We start from the raw sequence: 22328 nt of genomic DNA on the forward strand, positions 1-22328 counted from the left end.
ATAGAAACCCCTGCTTATTTACACAATCCATGTGAGTGATGTATTGTTTCCCCATCCTTTCTCATTCAGTCTGTGGATGTCATTGCCTATGGGGTGAGTCTCTTGGAGCAGCAGATTGTTGCGTCTTGTTTTTTAATCCAATGATACTTATTGATGAGGTTAGACCATTGACATACAAGGTTATTATTGAGATGATTTATTTTCCTGGTCATTTGGTTTATTTCTGCTTTTTAATTTGACTGTTTCTCCTTTGATTGATTATTCCTTTAGTGTGGTTCTTTTTTTCACTGGTTTTCACTATTTTTTTTTTCATTTCATCCTCATGGAATATTTCATTGAGAATGTTCTATAGGGAAAGCTTTCTAATTGTGAATTCTTTTAACTTTTGTTTATCATGGAAGTTTTTTATTTCATATTAAAATCTGAAGCTTAATTTTGTTGGATATATAGGATTCTTGACTGAAATCCATTTTCTTCAGAGCTTGGTATATGCAGAATCTCCTAGATTTGAGAGTCTGGGTTGAGAAATCAGCTGAGATCTGAACCAGTTTCTCCCTATATGTTATCTGATATTTTTCTTTCAGCCTAATATATCCTTGTTCTATATGTTAGGCTTCTCATTTTAATATGCCTTGGTGTAGGCCTGTTGTACATTTGTACATATGGGGTCCTGTAAACCTCTTGTGTTTGATTTTCCATTTCATTCTTTAGGTTTGGGAAATTTTCTGATATTATTTCATTGACAATATTGTGTATTCCTTTGGTTTGTATCTCTGTGCTTTTAACTATCTGATAAATCTTAAATTTGATCTTTTCATCTTATCCTGTAGTTCTTGGAAGTTCTATTCATGATTTCCTTTTTTTTTTGTATGTATGTATGTATTTATTTATTTATTTATTTTAATCGTTTATGTTTTTTTTTAAATACATGACATCAGTGGGTTTCTTAACATCTTCTTTTCATGGTCAACTGTATTTTAAAGATTATATATTTTGTCTTTATTGCTGAGGTTCTGTCTTCCAAGTGGTCTAGTCTGTTGATGATGTTTTCTATTAAATTTTTAATTTGGTTTATTGGCTCCTTCACTTAGAGGATTTCTGCTTGTTTTTTTTTTTTTCCAGAATCTCTCCTCTTTATTGAAGTGATCTTTTACTTTCTGTATTTTCTCTCTGATTTCACTCCTTATAGATATCATCCTTTATTTTGAAGACTAGTTTAATTATGTACATTCTAAGCTCCTTATCTGACACTTCTAACATTTTGATGTCAATGTATTCTGTTACTGGAGTATCTTGGTTTGTTTGGGGTGATTTGTTCTCTGCTTTTTCATGTTGATTGTGTGTCTACCCACCTAACACTATGAATCTGAGGCAATAGAGTTTGTACCCTGTGGACTTATAGTGTCCCTGAAGGTTTCTAATACCTCACTGTTTAAGGGGAGACAAATAATAACAAAAATCAATGCAAACAATATATAGCATTAAACCAAATAGTTCCTACTATTGACATTTACAATGTTAATTATCACAATAAACATAAATTTTATGATCAGTTGTTGCTTACAATAAATAGCAAGTTTTCAAAAGGGCTTACAATTTCAAATGGTGGACAGGGAGAGAACAGAGTGATATAGGATGTGATGTTATGAGGGAGAAGGAGAGAAGATAGAAGTAAAAAATCAAAGGAGGAATGAAAGGCAGAACAATAGAGATTGGCTACTAGTGGAAGAAGAAAGAGAATCAGGGGAAACAGGTAGAAGAAATATATATACATATATATATATATATATATGTATATATATACATATAAATATATATACATACACACATATATACATATCTATATGTATATATGTAGATATTAAGTAAAAATTTTTAAAAAATTTAAAATAAAATAATAAAAAGCAAAACTAAAATATACTGATTAGACATCCTAATTCCCAAAAAAACTAATCCATGAAAAATAACTGGCTTCAAAAATGCTAGAATGAGAAAAAAAATGAATATTTGTAAATATTCATGTACCATTAAGGTCACAATTAAACATAAAAAGAATAACAAAAGAAAGAAAACAGAAAAAAAAGTCTTGATGAAAAGTTAAAGAATTCTTTCCATTAGCATTCAAAATATTTTCAGCTTCTCTTCTCAGCAGTTTTAGGTAGGGTCTTTTGTAGTGTGATGTTCCACCTTCTCTGGATTTCTGAAGTGAGAGAGGTAATCTTGCAGGAGGAATTCCTGGAAGTAGGGTTGATGCTTAGGTGGGCTCCAGGCTCTTTGGTGAATGCCAGTTGGTCTAGAGATTTTAAATCAGCACGCCTCCAGCACCCAGTACTTGCTGGTCCATGCTGGAAGACTGTACCCCAGGGATCTCACCTGGGTTTCACTTGTATGTAAGCAGTGGGGGGAACCAATTCTTACATCCCTATGTCATCTGTAAACCCCACATTTCCTGGTCTCAGGTTCAGTCTCCAAACAATCCAGCCCTAGCCCTTCTTAGTTCCTGGCCAGATGTGTCTCTCTCAGACAGTACTACAAACAGTAGGATTGGAGCAGGGTGGGTAGAGCCAGGTGGTTTTCCATGATCATTTGCTCCCTGTGTAAAACTCCATGTTTGATTTTCTCCTGGTCACTTAAGCACAGTCTATGTCATGCAATGTGTGTTTACTGGGCCTATATTTCAAGCCACCTCAGGTTTGCCAGGAATCAGCTCCCTTGGCTGCCAGCCTGTGTATCATAGCTTCAAAATGGTTCCTTCTTTTGTCCTCCACACACCACCTTGAGAGATGGTGGTTTCCTTCCCTGCACAAGAATACTGTGCAGTGCCTCTTTCATGTTTGTCAGGCAATGTGCTGTCCTTGATCTCTAAATGTTCCATACCTTGACACAACTCAGGCCTCCCCAAAATGAGGGTTCCTTTAATTCCCTTATCCCTCCTCTATGCTCACAGAGGGATTGCTCTGGCTGGTGCTTCCCACCTGGCTCTGGTAGCATCTGTGCTGCTGGGATTTTTTTCCCCTTATTTTATTATATCCAATCTCCTGTGTCCCTGATCTGCTTTGAATGTTCAGTTTTAAATTTTAGTAAAGTCCATCTTCCACTCCCCCCCACCTTTTTCACCCACCTTGCAGAGAAGATTCCCGTCTGCTTTCTTGGCTTCACACCATGGAGCAGCCAGGAAAGTAGACTCCTCTATTCTCCCATCTTGAACCCCAGCCCCTGCCAAATTTGTTTTTGCTAAACTGTTTCATGAGGCATATTTTACATAACACAAACTTCAACCATTTCAAGTGCATAATGTTATGATGTTATGAGTTTCAGTAACTTTATCCACTGCTATAACCATTACCATAAATCAGGAGTAAAACATTTTCATGTCCCCAGTTAGATTATTTATACCCATTCAAAATAATTCTCATTCCTACCCCAGTCCCAGGCAACAACAAATCTATTTTCTTTCTCTATAAATTTGCTTTTTCAGAATCAACATTTTTATTTTTAATGTTCATTAATCCATGGAAAAGTACCAATAGTTACAGGATGTATTAAGAATACCTGTTTATGGGGTCAGACTATTTTGTTTTATTTTCTGTTTAACAGAGCAAACATGACTGCTCCTTTTTTCATAGAACTATGTTTAAAATGACACTTGACTCCATTCAGGTGTGGTGGTACATGCCTGTTATTCTAGTGACTCAGGAGACTGAGGCAGGAGGATTTCAAGTTCAGAGCCAGTCTCAACAATTTACTGAGGCCCTCAGAAGTTTAGCAAGACCCTGTCTCAAAAAACAAACAAGCAAACAAAAAGCCCTGGGGATATATATTAGTGGTAACACACCCTTGGTTTAAATCCTCAGTACCAAAAAAATAAATAAAAATGCATTTGACTCTAACCCAGTGAGCAACTCCATGTGGGCAACTCCATTTAGGCTTCTGTAATTTCATGCCCAGTTGCATTGATGACTTTCAGCCTTATTTAAGCAGCACCAACTATGAACAGCAGTAAACCCAGTCATAATCTGCCATAGCCCATTGCTTAAATCTTCTATGTAACTTTATGGCTGTCATTTCATCTGGATGTCTCCAATAAGACACTAGATTTGGAACAGAAACATTTCTTGTCATTTTTACCTATTAAACTTTACCACATATTTTATTCCAAAATTAAGATTCATCACTGTGTTCTTAAGTGACAATAGGTAGATTTTTCTCTTATTTGTATTCTCCTTTGTTATGAAATTGATAAGATCTAATAGAGAATATATATTAATTTCACCCTTTGTCAAGTACATTCTGTGCATCAAAGACACCTGACATATTTACTAGTTTATTTTATTAAATGCAATCACTAATGTTATTGGTGAAAGTGAGTATTTTTGCTTTAGAATCCCAGTGGAGAAAGGATGACAATCATTTCAGTGTTTAGTTCAATAGAAAGTAACTGTGCTACACATGGCTGAGAAAGTACAGTGTATAACACATTCGTTATGGTTGCCAACTTCCAAGAGCTTGTAGTCTAGCTAGGGAAACAGCTATTTCTGATTTTTATTTTTGTTTGTTTGGTATTGGGGATTGAACTCAGGGGTGCTAAATATTTTCATTTTGAAAAACCCCAGCCCATTTTAGTTATAAAAAGACTTCCTGAATCTGGTTATGCATGAGATAAGCCCTGAAGGATGAATAGGAGCAACTGGGAAGGAGAACTAGCACAGACTATAGCTTTTGAAATCATCTTAATGCTTCCTTTGCATTTTAGACTATTTACCAAGTGTCATGCTTGAAGGGTGCAGTATTAAGAAAATGGCTGAAGGTTTTTCAAAATGAAAATATTTAGAAATGACTATATTTTCAAAAGTTCTAATCACCTCAGAATACTTCCACTTGTGTTTAAAAAGACAGTAGTAAATAGTATGACATTTCCTAATATAGACGTGTTGCATTACTTAAAGCATTATTCCTAAAATGATACAATTGGAATATTTAGAAATCTGAAGCCCTGAAATAAACTACAGGAAATTCAAAATTTTAGGACAAAGAAAATCTTTTAAACACTGTTCTTCCCCATTTTTTTCCTGGATTTTTGTAAACTTAGAGGCTGGGATGAGATCTCTATTGTAGGACTCAGTCTATCTTTTTTCTTTTCCTTCCTTTTTTTTTTCTTGTTAGTTCATCACTTACTATTTATCTTTTATAGTCCCTAACACAGGGCTGGATTTTACTGCATACAGAAATGACCAATGACAGAATGTGAAATGTTATAAAAAAGCAACAAGGAGAATAATTTAGAAAATATGAGGTGCTGGAATACGTGAATTGTGGAATACATTAGTTGCTGCCCAAAACATATATAGTAGTCAGTAAACATTGATTGAATTAATATCAGGATAAATGAGAACATGCCTTAATAATATTTGGAGATGAGTGAAACAGTTTAGAGCATTTGTGAACCAATGGCATAATCATAAAATGGGACTTCAGTTAGGAAGTACAATTTCCCCAACAGGATATCTGACTAGATGCTCCCTCTGAAATAAAGTCAACACACTATTCTTAGGTATTTCAGTGAGCCATGGCAAGAGAAAACAATGAAGTCTGAGGAAGATTACTTCAGCAAGATACATATAGCATGCATTAAATGATATTAAAACAATGACCTTTGATTTGAAATATATATATATATATATATATATATGTGTGTGTGTGTGTGTGTGTGTGTGTGTGTGCATGTGTGTGTGTATATATATGTATATATATATATGTATATATATATATATGTATATATATATATACATATATATGTATGTATATATATATACATACATATATGTGTGTATATATATGTGTGTGTGTGTAAAGAAAAAAGAAGTCAGTGGACAAAAATTTACCAAAACAGTTAATTTCAGGCAATAACAGGTGAAGATATGGAGAAATGATAAGAGGTTGTATAAATAGGGTAGGAATAGAGCAACTCTAGCTAGAAGATGAGGGAAGCCCTCATCTTATCAGGGAGATAAGATATTCAGTTGAGACCTGGATGAAAAGGAGATGTCCAGGATAAGACCTAGGGGCAAAGCAAGAAATCAATGCAAGTGCCCTAGTGAGAATATCTGAAAGTGAGAGGGAAAGTCAGGGTAGCTGGTAGTAGAGTGGTAAGCAAATTTGGACAAAAGGTGGACAGTAGCCATAGGATCTTATAGTCCTTGAAGGGACTGTGAATTTCATTCAGTTGGTCTTTGGAAGCTTTTATTTAAGGTAAGAAAGTCATCATTTTATTTCATACTATCTTTTTGTGGGCAACTGTAATAAGTGACTCTAGATAGGAGAAAAACCAATTAGAAGGCTGTTGGCAATAGTGTGTTGAGTGAAGGTGTTTTTCACAAAGATGGTAGTACTAGAGAGGTGGCATATATATTTGTGACAGGCAAAAAGAGTTTGTTGATTTATTGGGTATGGAGTATGAATTGAATATCTATTGGGAATGTCTAGAGTTTTGGACTGAGTTGTGAGTGAGTGATTCTGCTGTCTATGAAAAGGAAGAGTACAGGCCCAACTAACATGGAAGGGCATTAATCAGAAAGATAAACCAAATGGACAGTTTTGTTCTCCCAAGTTAGATTATAAATGTTTGAAGAGCATACGCTTTGTCTTAGCCTTCAATGTTTCCTTCACTACATCAGGCCTAGTGCTTAGCATATAGTGGGTGCTAAGAATTGGTCATTGGCTGATTAACCTATTGGGAACCAGAGTTGTGGAAAATAGATTCTTGAGCCTTTTATTTTACTAATAAACAATGCTGAAACTTTTGGCCTCTTAAGAAGAGATGCTTTTTAAAATGTTTTTGAAAATCTTTTAAATTTTTTGAAGGTTAATAAAAGTTTTACATATTTAATTTTTTTCCCTTTCATGTATCCTCACTTGAATTTTTATAAAATTGTGGCATACATTATTTTAGTTTCAAAATGGTACTTATATTTCATTAATGAGAATAAATATTGTCTCCTTCATTCAAAGATTATCATCAATATCCAAAGGCAAAACATTTTATTGTTTTAATAGTCTCCTTATACTCATATTTTAACTTGATATTTTCCTTATGTTAATGGTCCGATGCCTATAAATGCTAAATATTATTGAGAAGTTCACAACCACAACATTTTTTTAAGTTACTTTATATTGGAAAATTAATCCCAAAGGAAAGCAAGAACTTATTGAAATAGAAAGGGTTTGTTATCAGTGCCTAATTTAACTTCACTGGACCAAATTTATAAATGGCTTTAAAAGACTTGAAATTCATGATACTTTAGCATGTTGAGTTTTTATTTACAGATTTTTTTCTCCTCTTCCATACTAGATCTGTGGCAATAATTAGAAGCTCAGCTGAACAAGTGAGCATATGGCTACCATGAATGTAAACATCTTAAAGAAAATCCCAGAGAAGGAGATAATTGTTGCCTTGGAAGTGTGTATGGTGACAAATGGAGAAAAACGAACAATTGACCTAAATTGTTGCCCTTTACTATATGCTGGTGATGATTCTGTGGTGACCAATCTAGGAAAGGTTCAGATGTCAACAACAGATGTGAAACATCTCCCCTTAACTAAACACTGGAGCTTTTCCATGAGACTAATACATAGGCTAATAGATTGTACCAAGCCAAATAGCCCACATTTATTTGGATGTTCCAGCTGTCTGCATGGAAAATCAATAAGGAAAATAAATTGTAGAATAAGGGCAATTTCTCACTGAAATTAAAATCCAGCCAAGTTACGGAAAGTAAAAGCTCCATTTTTTTTTTTTTTTTTTTGCCTTGACACCTACACTGGTTTGCCAGAGAGAAAGGTAATTATTCCATTTGGTCTACAGAAAGGCTTTGTGAAGACTGGTTCCTGGAAATACTAGGATAGAAAACTTGGAATTTGTATCAGCCTTCAGACTCACTTCATCTCATGGCTTCTTGGCTGTGTCTAAACTTCTCCAGCTGTGTAAACTCTTGTCGTCATGGAGGGCTCTTGCTAAAGTACAAAGAGGCTATGTTTTAACTTGGCTTAAAATTGTTTATGGCCTCCTGGTAACTCCAATTACCAGTTTTTTCTCTGTGCCATCTTTGAGTTGTTTAAGCAATTATTGAATGGACTGTCCTCGGAACTATCTCCTTGCTTCCCTTATTGGCTGACATTACCTCCTGATCACTTGGTTTTCCTCCCTCTTGCTCCTTCCTAGTCTTTTTTCCATGTTTACCTTTCTCTACTCATCCTATAATGTTAGCTATCATCAAGTCTCTCAGTTTTAACTTCTTTTCTTTACAGTCTTTCTAAGAATGTTCATGGCTTCAAATACACTTGTACAATGTTGGCTCCAAAGTGTACCACTTCAGACCAGAACTGAGTTTAAATTCCAATTTCTAAGAGTCTTATGAGATATTTCTACCTTGATGTTACATAGAATCTCCCCCCGAACTCACTATCCACAATATTGAATAATCATATTTCCCCCAAATGTGTTATTCTCATTCTCCCTTTTTCATAAAATACCACTATTGACCTAGCTACCCTAATCAGAAACAGTTGTTGTCCTAGACTCTTCACTCAGCCATCTCAGATAATTGCCAAATCCATTTGTTTAGCATGTCTTACCTCTGGCCATATTTTTGTCCCTTAAGCTATTTGGTTATTCAAGTTCAGATCACTAGTTACAGATACTTAATGTATATATCACACTGCCTCCCTATAAAAACAATTTCCATTTACTATTTACTGTGCTTCACACTTTTCAAAATTTCTATTACATATGTTTCTTTATTCTCTTCCCCTACAGAGCAATATGTGAGAAGGCACTTTTTTCTATACTATTAAAACATTATGATGACTGTTTAATTTTTTAGGTGGTTTAGTACCTAATTAAGAAGGATGAGGGGGTTTGGACTTTAGTTCAGTGGTAGAGTACTTGCCTGACATGCCCTGAGGTCAATACACATCAACAACAACAAATAGAAGGGTGAGAAATCCCTAACCCAAGACCATTGGCTCCCAAGTTCACACTTCTTCACCATCATAGGGCTGTTTCTAAGCTACACCTAATACACAGGGAGGACAACAATTGTCCTTATCCAAACTGAAGAAAAAATCAAAGGAAATAAAAGGACTTTTTTATTTTTTAAATTTTTAAAATTTATATATGACAGCAGAATGCATTACAATTCATATTACACATATAGAGCACAATTTTTCATCTCTGGTTGTATACAAAGTTTATTCACACCAATTCATGTTTTCATACATGTACTTTGGATAATGATGTCCATCACATTCCACCATCATTTCTAACCCCCTGTCCCTTCCCTTCCCCTCCCACCCTTCTGCACTATCTAGAGCTTCTCTATTTCTCCCTTGTTCCCCCTCCCTACCCCACTATGAATCAGCCTCCTTATGTCAGAGAAAACATTCAGCATTTGGTTGACTTGTCATTGTGGAAGGTTCTTGCTAAAGTACAAAGAGGCTATGTTTTTACTTGGCTTCAAATTGTTTATGGCCTCCTGGTAACTCTAATTACCAGTTTTTTCCTCTGTGTCATCTTGGCTAACTTCACTTAGCATTACTTAACTTCACTTAACATTATCTTCTCTAACTCTATCCATTTACCTGCAAATGCCATGATTTTATTCTCTTTTATTGCTGAGTAATATTCCTTTGTATATGCCACATTTTTTAATCCATTCACCTACTGAAGGGCATGTAGGTTGGCTCCACAGTTTAGCTATTGTGAATTGTGCTGCTATAAACATAGATGTGGCTGTGCCCCTGTAGTATGCTGTTTTTAAGTCCTTTGGGTATACTTTTCTAAGTCCATTGAGTTCATGCACATGGTGGTGGGAAAACCCATGTTTCTTATTTCTATAAGTTTTTTTCTACACAAATCTGCTTCGATGTAGTCAAAGAGTAAAACTAGAATGTAATCCTAAAAAGTGTTTCCTGTGAAATTAAGGGATATACAGTGTAATATCAATTAGATGCCTAAAATCCCAATTCATACACAAAAATCTTCCCATTTAATATTCTCTAAGTGTTGGACGTTGAGTAGTATTTGTCTATATTTTATGTAAAATTTCTAACTAAAATCCATTTTCCTTTTTGAAGTGAACTAGCTAATATTTGATTTAAACTTCTATAAATTCAGTTTTTCACTTTCCTTATAAAGAATAGTTCTTGTGGAAATGGGCTTTTTGATGCATGTTCATACATTACTGGTTTTCTTATTACGTTCTAAGATGCAGCTTGTATACCACAAACGCCAAGAAGAATGATGTACAGCCAGCCACAAACAAACAAAATGAGTAAAGGCAGGAAGATGCCTCCTATATGAAAGCACTGCATTTGGCTCCTGATGATTCAGGCTTTGAGACCAGTCCTAACCCATGTGGGTCAGTTTAAGGGCACAACACTGAGATTTCTCATTATTTCAGTAAGCAAAGAGATTGCCTTGGAGATTCAATCAACATTGCAGTTCACCTTCAGAGTCTCCAGATCCCCAATGTGACGAGCAGAATTTTAGAATGGCCTGTCATGTTCAGCATTTAACTGACCTAGAGAATATGAAGATGTCACCGTGACATAGGATGGAGAAAAATCAGATTTTTTGTTCTGATCTCAACATCACTACATTCTCATTGAGCAACTGAACCTTTCTAGATCTCTGTAAGAAGATTCTAAGGTCTCACAAGATATTCTTTAAGGATAAGGAAAGAACTAATACCTGGGTGATAATCCTGTTAAATATCTATATGACAGAGTTTCTCTTAAACCTCACGACTAGACAAGATACTAACTTGTTAGTCAAAGTTTGGACTTCATAGGAAAAAAGATACTTGGATACTTTAATTATTTCACCTTAATGTGTAAAACTATAACAGAAAGTAGCATAACAAAATAAATGATTTACTGATATCTAAAAAAGAAGTGAAATTTCCCCCAATAAAACCCCTTCATTCTTAATTTTTTTAGCAGCCATGGGATTGCTAACTGCTGATTGAAGCTGTTATGCATAAAATAAAACCACATTTCTAGCTTCTTTAGCTATGGCATGAAAATTTAGGGTCATGAATTTGATGTAATATTTTTCTTCTTTTTTAGAATCATGCTCCAGCTTACATGACTTCTTTATTGCTCATAATTTCAATTCTCAGCAAATCATCATTAGTCAAATATAACACATTGTCTTTTTACCAATCATCAGAACTTTTGCCTATAAGTCAACACATTGTGTTTTTCGTCATTTGTGGGGCGGGGGGTGGGGGTTCAAGATTTTCTGTATCATTGTCAATCTCTGACCAACATCCAAATCCAAGAATTGCTTTTACATTTTTGGCATTCCAATTTGAGTTATAAGAACAGAAAATTGGAACCCATTTATTTTTCCTAAAGTTATACTTTTTACTTTCCTTAGTAAAGCATATTCTTAATTCAGTTTTTTTTTTGGGGGGGGGGCGGTGGGTAGAATCAAAAAGCTAAGTGAAAAAAAAATCTTTATTTTATAAGTATTTTCTGATCTTTGCAGTTGTACTCTTACATTTAACTTGGCAGTAATGGTTCTAACTATATATTATTTTTGAGCATTTCTAGGTCAACAAGCTCACTCTTGATAGAAACAAGTATTTCAAACACTTGATACTTCATTTGTATGACACTTAATCAAACTGTATAATAATAAAAACAAGTGCCATAGGGATAAGCAGATTTAAGAATGATCACAACTGATTCTTAATAAGCACATGAGTCACCTGGAAGGAATAGAAATTTATGACATAAGCATTGCACTTAGTCCTCCTGTCACTGAGGGTGTAGGAAAAATTGCTTTATCTGTTAATAGGATCCCAAGTAAGAGAACTTAGCAGGGAGTGTTGAGGACTAGATATTGACATGGAGGAAAGATTGTAACGATCTGCTATAATGCATGATCTTTGACCTTTATTGTAATAAATTGACTTAAGTAAAAAATGTAAAAAAAGTCTGATACTTGAAGATGACACACAAAAAAGGGTGAAATTCTATAATATTAAGTACACTTTAAATGTTTTATAAATACTTATTTAATTGAATTGATGATCCAATGTTAGCTTAGCAATCTTAAAAATTAGATCAAAATCAATATTATTAAATCTGACATGCAACTATATCGAGTTTCTAAAAATCCAATGCACAAGTACATAGTAGATATTATCTTTAATCATTTGATGCCAAAAACATATGAGAGGTTAGGTTGACCCTCAACTTAACAAAACAGTTCAGCAGAAGTTAGAAATCTATGTTATATTGGGCTCTGTTAACCAGAGTATGGAATCCAGATGGAGGAAAATCAGCAACTCTTGGCACTCTGCCCTCGTCTGAACACGTCTGGAACTCTGAGTTCATGTCTAGATTCTGTGGCCTAAATAGAAATCCAAAGAAATATGTAAGCACATACATGGAAAGATAACTAGAAATTTTGAAACCAACTCATAAATATAGAACTAAATGTGTTAGGACTATTTATTTGTAGGAGTGCAAGACCCAAGGCATATCTTAATCACTCAGTGGCTAATCAGGATCCAGATGTTGATCCTCTAGAGAAGAAAGATATTTTTATTAACTATAGCTGACCTGCTAAGGATCATATTCCTCACATGTTTAACAGGACATTACGTGAACCTTTTACAAAACCAAAATCATTTATATTTTCTTATCCATGCATATACTTGCCTTTTCACATATATACATCTTGGTTCTACTAATAGTGCTGTGATCATCACAGTCCATGACAGAACTATTAATTCATTTCTCTTAGCTCCCCCACATGAACACCAAAGTCTTATTATCTGGGAGTTCTAGAAAAGAACACAACTACACCTGTACCCTGGAAAGAACAAGCCTCTTAAAATATGCTTCCAGCCAGATCACTAGCAAAGTATTTTCTCCAAAAAGAGAGCTCTTATATACTATTGGTGGTAATGTAAGTTAGTACAGTCAATAGGAAAATATTTTGGAGGATTCCTGAAATAAACAAAAAAACAGCTACTGCATGATCCAGCAATCCCACTATTGAATATTATCCAATAAGATAATTATTTCAGAGTGTTAAAGACACCTGCATTTCAATGTTTATTGCGGCACTAATCACAATAGCCAGGATATGGAATCAGCCTAACCATCATCCATCAACAGATGAATGGGTAAAGAGGATGTGGTACATATACACAATAAAATACTACGAAGTCAAAAAATATGAAATCCTGTTATTTACAACATGAATGGACCTGGAGGACATCAGGTTAAGTGAGATAAGCCAGGTACAGAAAGACCAATGCCAAATACTCTTATTCATGGGGAATCTAAAAATATTACTCTCATAGAAGTTGAGATAGAATCGTGGTTTCCAGAGATGATAGAGGAGAGACGAGGAAGGGTTGGTCCATGAGTTAATGTTAGTTAAAAGGAATAAGTTCTGGTGGTCAGTGGCAGAGTCAGACAAACATAGTTACCAGTAATACATTGTGGATCTCAAAATGGCTAAAAGGGGATTTTTTAAATAAACTCACCATAAAGACATGATAAAAAGATTAACGTGATTGATATGCTAATTGCCCTGATTTGATCATTACTCCACAATCAAAACAGCATATTGTACTTTATAAATATTTTGTGTCAATCAATAATTAATTTTAAAATGTTTTTACATGCCTCCTCCATAACTCCTTCTTATCCATTCTTGAATATTTTACCTCCAAATACATTAAATAAAAGTATCCCCTTAATTCCTACAACATTACTCAAGTTTAGGCATTTATTAATTTTCTCCATCATGATGATTAACTATTAGTCTCCCCAACTGTAGATTTTTTTCATCTTCCTTCAATTGCTCACACTATTTTTAGGTTTACCTTTCTGAATCATAAATATCATCGTCCTAATACCCCAAGGCCCTCACTTAGAAAAAGCCTACTAAGAAAAAGCCAGCCCCTTGGCAAGATATTAATTGCTCTCATTATCCACCCTCTATCAGCTGTCTGGCCTGATCACTTTCCACTCTGCTTTGGCCAAGCCAAGCTGCTCAAGATTCCCAGCATGCACCACATACTTAAACCCTTCTTGGTATTGATCATGTTTTTCTAGTTTCTTATAATGACTCCTTTTACTTCTCCACATTTTAAATCACATATATGTCCTTTAAACATAGCTTAGATGGTAACAAAGTATGCCTGGGAATGTACTGAAAAATTTGTATCCATTTGATTTCACTATTTCCTTCTTTATCTGATATTTATTGAAGACCATGAGACTGAACAATCAGTAATCCTAAGCAATTCACACAATTTCTGGTATATAAGAAGTGCCTAATTAACATTTGTTGAACATAACCAGGACATATAAATGATTATACCAAAAAAGTCATGTCAAGTATCAATGAAACAATAGGAGGAATAAACAGCATCTTGGAGGATGTGATGATGTTCTGCATGTGAAGCAAAGGATTAAAATCAGCATGCTACAGCAACACAGAAACATCAATGTTTATAGCAGCACAGTTCACAATAGCCAAGTTATGGAACCATCCCAGGTGCCTGTTAATAGACAAATGGATAAAGAAACTATGGTATATATGCACAATGGAGTTTTGCTCAGCCATAAAGAATGAAATTATGGCATTTTCAGTAAATAGATATAACTGAAGAACATCATGCAAAGTGAAAAAAGACAGAGTTAGGGTTAAGGTCGGTGTTTTCTCTCATACTTAGAAGCTAGAATGAAATTAGAGGGGGAATCCCATGAATATAGAAGGTAAATAAGTGGAGTAGATGGAGGTGGTTGAGGGGGGGAGGGAGAGTGATGGAAAAAAGAAGGAACTATGGAATGAAATTGACCACATGATGATGATATGAACAAATATAAATATACCACAGTTAATTTCATCTTTCTGTATATCCATAAAGCACCAATTAAAAAAAAATAGAAGAGCAGTACAGTAGAAGGAGGAGAACAGGGGAGGAAGGAGGGATGAAAAGAGGAACTACTGGAGACTAACATGGAACAAATTATATTTCATGCATGTAGGATTATGTCAAAATTAACCTCACTATTATGTATAATAACAATGCACTGATTAAAAAAACATTCAAAAAATAAACAAGAATATTGGCAAGAGTATTATGGTATAAAGCATGCACACAGAAATACACAGAATAATAGAAAACATAAGAAAAAATTAAGATCAAATAAATGATAGGTATAAGTTTTCAAGAATAAGTTGAAGAGTTAAATAAGACAAAGGTTGCAGATCTTTGGAAATGTGAATGAAGAAAAAGACAATAATGGAAATACATGAGGAGGTATTGTAATAATGAATGGCACTTTACAAGTTACACTGGTAACTTTAGTAATATCATTTCATGAATTAAGGACACAAAAATGTGTTGTATCTCTATTAAAACAATAATTCAAATTTAATATTGCAAAATATTGGAAATACCACTTATCCTGCCTCTTATTACTTTAGAGAAGGAGAACATTAACTAGCCATTTATTATCACCAACTAGGTCTTTAGTTCCACAAGTAATAGAATAACTTTAGTTCAGATACTCAAAAATGTTTAAAGCAAGCAATAGGAATGTATCCTTCAGCACCATTCAAATGCTATTTCCTTAAGCAACAGATAGGGAGTCTTTCCTTTGGAAAATCAGTTATTGGAAAGGAGAATCTTATGCTTTGGCCCAATTTTATTCAGTGACCTCATAATGAAAACAAGCAATAAAACTGATACTCTCTACATCTTTAAGCGTCTTTTTTTAATTGATTTTATTTTTTTAAAATACATGACAGCAGAATGCATTACAATTCTTATCACATATATAGAGGACAATTTTTCATATCTTTGTATATAAAGTATGTTCATGCCAATTCATGTCTTTATACATGTACTTTGTTGTTGTTGTTGTTTTGCATTACAATTCTTATTACACATATGTACCACAAGTTTTCATCTCTCTGTTTGTATATAAAGAAGGTTGACACCCAATTCGTATCTTCATACATGTACTTTGGATAATGATGTCCATCACATTCCACCATTCTTGCTAATCCCCAGCCTCCTTTCTTTTCCTCCCTCCCCTCTTCCCTATCTAGAATTCATCTATTCTTCCCATGTTCCCCCTCCCTGCCCCACTATGAGTCAGCCTCCTTATATCAGAAAAAACATTCGGCATTCATTTGGGGGCGATTGGCTAACTTAGCATTATCTTCTCCAACGTCATCCATTTACCTGCAAATGCCATGATTTTATTCTCTTTTATTGCTGAGTAAAACTCCATTGTGTATATATACCACATTTTTTTTTATCCATTCATCCACTGAAGGGCATCTAGGTTGGCTCCACAGTTTAGCTATTGCAAATTGTGCTGCTATTAACATTGATTTGTCTGTGTTCCTGTAATATGCCGTTTTTAAGTCCTTTGGATATAAACCAAGGAGAGGAGGGATAGCTGGGCCAAATGATGGTTCCATTCCCAGGTTTCCAAGGAATTTCCATACTGCTTTCCATATTAGCTACACCAGTTTGCAGTCTCACTAGCAATGCATGAGTGTACCTTTTTCTCCACATCCTCATCAACACTTATTGTTGTTTGTCTTCATAATAGCTGCCATTCTGACTGGAGTGAGATGATATCTTATAGTGGGTTTTGATTTGCATTTCTCTAATTGCTAGAGATGATGAACATTTTTTCATATATTTGTTGATTGATTGTATGTCCTCTTTTGAGAAGTGTCTGTTCAGGTCCTTGGCCCATTTGTTGATTGGGTTATTTGTTTTCTCAGTGCTTAGCTTTTTGAGTTCTTTATACCCTAGAGATTAGTGCTCTGTCTGATGTGTGAGGGATAAAGATTTGCTCCCAGGATGTACGCTCTCTGTTCACCTCACAGATTGTTTCTTTTGCTGAGAAAAAAACTTTTTAGTTTGATTCCATCCCATTTATTGATTCTTGGTTTTAATTCTTGTGCCATAGGAGTCTTATTAAGGAAATTGGGGCCTAATCCCACATGATGAAATCTAATAGAAGATTTCTTCTATTAGACACAGAGTCTCTAGTTTAATTCCTAATTCCATTTTGAGTTAAGTTTTGTGCATGGTGAGAGATAGGGGTTTAATTTAAAAGTCTTGATAGGATTTACTTCCCAGTCAGCTGATATAGCACATCAACCGAGGAACCTAAATATGGAGTTGGTGCCACTGATTTTCTATCAGGTGACAGAGACTTCCCCAGAAATCAGTGCTATGACATGGTGCTGGGCCTTTGTCCTGCTCATCCTATTCACTCATCTTTCCTAAATGTCTAAGACTTATGCTTGAGCTAGTGTATATAGGACAGAGAAATTGTTCTTAAGTGATGATGTTCTTCAAAAGCCACCGACATAGCTGGGCATAGAGGCACATGCCGATAATCCCAGCAGCTGGGGGGGGGGGGGGACTGAGGCAGGAGGATCCTGTGTTCAAAGCCAGCCTCAGCAAAAGCGAGGTGCTAAGCAACTCAGTGAGACACTGTCTCTAAATACAAAATAGGGCTGGGGATGTGATTCAGTGGTCAAGTGCCCCTGAATTCCACCTTTCTGAACTTTCTGAACTAGTACTCCCACCCACCCCCAAAAAAACCTTTCAGTGTAACTTAGAGTTCAGTATTTCCTAACAAAAATGTGCACCTGAGTTCAATCCCCAGTACAAAAAAAAAAAAAAAAATGTGAAAGAGTATCTTCTGTGTCAAGCCTTGATTGAGACTGTACAGATAAGTCCAAAACTTTGCTCACAAGATATATTTAATTTAGTAGGAAAAACAGGCACATGAATAAGTTGTGGTGGTCTCAGTCCTGGTGCTGCTGTGGATGTGTGGAACTGATGGGGTGGCAGCATGGACACTGGGTCAGCTGGAAGGCAGGAAAGTGTCACAGCTACTTCACAGAAGAAATGCTGGATGGTCTCTAGGAACATGGTAACTCAGAAGAGGAGGGTAGACTGAGAGTAAGGATTTTTAAGATGAAGAACATTCCAAGCCCTTAGCGCTCCGGTGTTGAAAGTTGTAAGTATTGGCTGTGCTTTTTCTTGCATTGGCTTTTTCTCTTGCAGTTCTCAGAATTCATGTGGCTGGGCTCTGCCTGAGGCGGTGGAGGAGACAGGCACGGGCTGCCTATCATTCTTTAATCATAGTAGCTCTATAACACACTGTCCATGTAAACAGTAATATGGAAAGAATGGAATCTGCTTCATCCCAAGAAGAGATGCTTAGTGTTTCTTAAAATACCACTTACTGTCACTGTCTGGCAGCTCCCATACTATTTTAAGTGCAGGTGTGGTTTAGGCATTGCTATCTGGAAGTTATAGAAATTCACTTCTGTCTCTAGGTCTTGACTATCAAATAATCCACTGTATTTGTTTTCATAGAATAAAAGGGTAATTATATGTTGTGAAAGAATCTGCTTCAAATTTAAGAGAAACTGGCTGACTTTTCCTGTGTAACATAAAAGGAGTCAAATTCTCTGAGCACTTCATGGTATTATTTGCATTTAAGTGTCACTAAAACTTTAAAAGGGACATTAATTGGCATAATTTAGGATAGACTAATAATTAGTCATAAGGTGGTTATAAGTCAATAGAGAATACTGAATATATCTTTGCTTTAATTATGTGGGCTGGGCTAATAACGAGAACATTATCAGGGATTCCAGTTGCTCATGAATCTCCGTTAGTAAGAATCATCAGTCTTCACCCAAGAACTATCATTACTTTCTGAACAAACTAGTGGAAGATAAATGGTAGAGGAAAGGACTAGACTTACTGTACAAAAGAAATACAATTAGCAAATAAGCACATAGGGAAAAAAATGTTCTCACTAAATAAGAAATATTCCGTTGCAAATCTGGATGTCATTTTGTACCTATTAAATTTTCAGGGAATTAAAAACATATGATGCCAATATTTGTAAAACTAGGTAAAACTGGTAATGATATATATGTACCTTTTAGGGGCAATAACATTATACATAGCTTTTAAAAATAATGACATAAATCAAGAGTATAATGTTTGATGCATTTGGGGAAATACCTCAAAAAGAAGTTGTAGAACATGAAAAAAGTAATTGATAACAACATGATAATTATAATACTATTTATATTATTAAAATAATAAAAGTAACTTAAATATTCAGTTATAAAGGATAAGTAAATAAATTATATCTTCATAGGAAGTAATACTATATAATACCAAAATAATAATTATAGAGCTCTTATCAGAAATGCTTAAATTATAATGTTAGGAAAAGCATAGGACATGAAGTTTCATATATTCATATATATATTGAACTATGTGAAATACATGTAGACATATAGAGTCAGGAAGATATGTAGAAAGGACGTACACTTGGCAAAAGATAGGCTCTACTTTTGATTTTGTTCCACATTTATAAGCTGTTCATTTCTGACAAGCTGTGTAAGTTCAAAGTGTTTTGGTTTTTTAAATATAAGACAGACATACTCATATCTACCTTATAGAACGACCATGAGAATTAAATTAGATAACTCCTTAAAGTTTGAGAGACAGTAATGGAAGAATGGATGGATGAATATTTTTACTTTCTCCTACTTTTCTTGCCATTAATTTTTAAGTAAACTTATTGTGTACATTTAAGATATGCAAAATCATATGATAAGCACATAACAGTATAAGGATTACTATCCAGAGGCAAATTAAAACATAAATCATCGCACACAGTTACCCTTTTTAGTTGTTTTGTTTTTGAGGCAAAATCAGCTAAAATCTACTTATTTAGCATAAATCCCAAATACAATATAATTTTATTAACTATAGTCCTCATACTGTACATTAAGCAAAACTTAATCATTCTATATATCTTCTACTTTGATTCTCATTGATTTTATAATATTTCATAATAGAAAATGCATTTAATTTCATATTTATCACCAAAGTTGTATTCTGTGCAGAAATATACAGCTTGTGTATTGACTATATGTCTAACAAAAGGAATCTAAATAGATACTCTTTTTTATTACTAAATATTTCAAAGTACACCTTCTCCCAAATTACATTAGTTTATCTATGTAAAATATAGCTCTTAGTGTTCGATAGACATTGTTGTGAACACTGTATTCTGAATCCTTATAGCACCCCAACCAGGAAAGCACTATTACTATTTTTATAGGTTGTAAAAATGAGGAACTGACACACAGAGAGGTTTAAGATTAAGCAGGTCACATTGGGAGATGTGGATGAGTCAGACTCTGAACTCTGCTGTTCTGGGCCCATGATGTGAGTCCTAAATGCAATCCTGCTTTTTCACTGGCTATTCAAAGCACATTCATTGAGTATCTGTGGTGCTTGGCTCTGTGAGGAACACAAAAGGTAATCCTTGATTTGAAGTCATTCTTTAGGATTTAGCTCTGGTACGAAAATTCTTCTCCCCTAGCCTTAGATAAATGTCCTCCATGTCATGACAAAATGCTACTCAGAGAGAGATATCCCTTCTCACCCAAAATAACCAACATTCTGAATGAAAATCTCTGCAGCCTTTAACTTGGCTCTGTGTGGCAATGTTAGTGTTTTCAAGGTGTGTGCTGAGAAATCCTAGAGCTTTGCAAAATTGTCTAATGCTCTACAAATATTTGACTCAGATTTTTCTTTATACCTATGTGTACATATACACATTCATATCCCACATATAATGGGAGCTAATATTTCAACTAAAATAATAAACTAACAAACTACAAATTAAAATTAAAAATTCATTCAAATTGTTTTGCTATTAGATTATTATTGTGCCTTTTTTAGATGAAAGATTCACCTCCATCTCATTCTAATTGAAGAATATTCTGAGATTGCAAGGAAAATTCTTACAAATATGAAAAATTATGATAGCATGATGGTTAAGAATAATGACTCCACAATCAGAAAATGAGATGGCATTTCAAGCACATTGATTTACCATATGACTTTGACTTACCTTCTAAACCTCTTTATAGTTTAATTTCCTCATTAATTAAATTGAAACTACCTTGTGGAGATATTAGAACTAAAAGGTGTAAACATATTATGCACTTTAGGAAGTGACAAAGTGAAAATAATTGCTCAGTAAATATTAGATATTACTATTTTTATTTCAACTGCTTATCTACAAAACCTTTTTTCTCTAGTTACATGCAACCAAAAAAAATTAAGAATTACATTAAACTTTAAGATTAATATGCAACTGAAATTCTTATTTTTCAAGCTTATTAAATTCATCAGTTTGTTATTAATTAATTTTACAAATGTTACAAAAACAGCTAATAAATAAATAAATATATACCAATGAAATACTACTCATGTTTTATAGATTGGGCTTTGAATAAAATTTTATTAGTGAAAATATTCATTAGCTCAAAAAATATGTTGAATCATAATTAAATTTATGTTTTGTGCTCTGTTTTATTCCAAGGGGAAAAATTACCTTTTCTAAGTATGTTTGTTTCTTTTTATGTCTACTTATCATTTAAAGGTTACTTTAGAATAATGCATGTTGAACTCAAATTATGAGGATATATTGACCCCTTTATCTGATAAACTGCTATATTTTTGTGAGTTATTCTACTTATCACCAAAGATTTCATCATTACTCTCTATATTTAAATATTGGCTCTTTTCTTGACAATAAGACTGTTAAAATTTTCAGACATTTTAAATGAATGAGCCATGTTCTGTTTTTTCTCTTTTCTTGCAGTCATTCCCAACACAGCACTGCGACCCGTCAGCCTTCAGTGACTCTCCAACGGGCCATCTCCCTAGAAGGGTAAGATAATAATTCAGAGTATTCTCTTAAAATGTGCAGCCTTTGAACCTAAAGAAAATGTCCCTTCCTCTTTCTCTCATCTCTCTCCTCTCCCATGTCATAAGCATTTATGTAGCTCATGTTATGTGCCAAGAACTGTTAGGTACTAGATTTAACAAATTAAATAAAATCTTAGCCTTCAAGGACCTCATTGTCTAGTGTGAATAATAGAATACACTCTCATACTTTCAATACAGTATAAGCATTACATAGTACAGGAGATATGTATAAGAGATTAATGAAGGATCCCGGAGGGGTACCTGACAGAGAAGAGACATCAAAAGCGGCTAGGAGAGCAAGTCAGTGTGGTTTCAGAGAAAATATAACTTCTAAGGTTTGTTTTGAGCTACACACCAGCCCTATATGTAACTCTTGAGCTGAGAACTGATGCATTCATGGATATTTGCCCAACAACTCAAGTTTGTGGACATTTCTGCAAG

At 34.4% G+C, this 22328-nt stretch overlaps 1 protein-coding gene across 23 annotated transcripts in view; it reads left to right on the plus strand.

The window, feature by feature from the left end:
- Positions 1-22328, plus strand: part of Dlg2 (discs large MAGUK scaffold protein 2) — a 2050987-nt gene that overhangs the window by 1631076 nt on the left and 397583 nt on the right. For all 23 annotated transcript variants that reach the window (XM_058577380.1, XM_058577376.1, XM_058577381.1 and 20 more), the window contains one exon: positions 21781-21849. In XM_058577380.1, coding sequence (XP_058433363.1) covers positions 21781-21849 — 69 coding nt within the window. The remainder of the gene's footprint in view (positions 1-21780; positions 21850-22328) is intronic.

The sequence above is a fragment of the Marmota monax genome, unplaced genomic scaffold (genome assembly GCF_021218885.2).
Source record: "Marmota monax isolate L192 unplaced genomic scaffold, Marmota_monax_Labrador192_F-V1.1 WCK01_AAM20220418_F8-fsc00096, whole genome shotgun sequence".
NCBI classification, from domain to species: Eukaryota; Metazoa; Chordata; class Mammalia; order Rodentia; family Sciuridae; genus Marmota; species Marmota monax.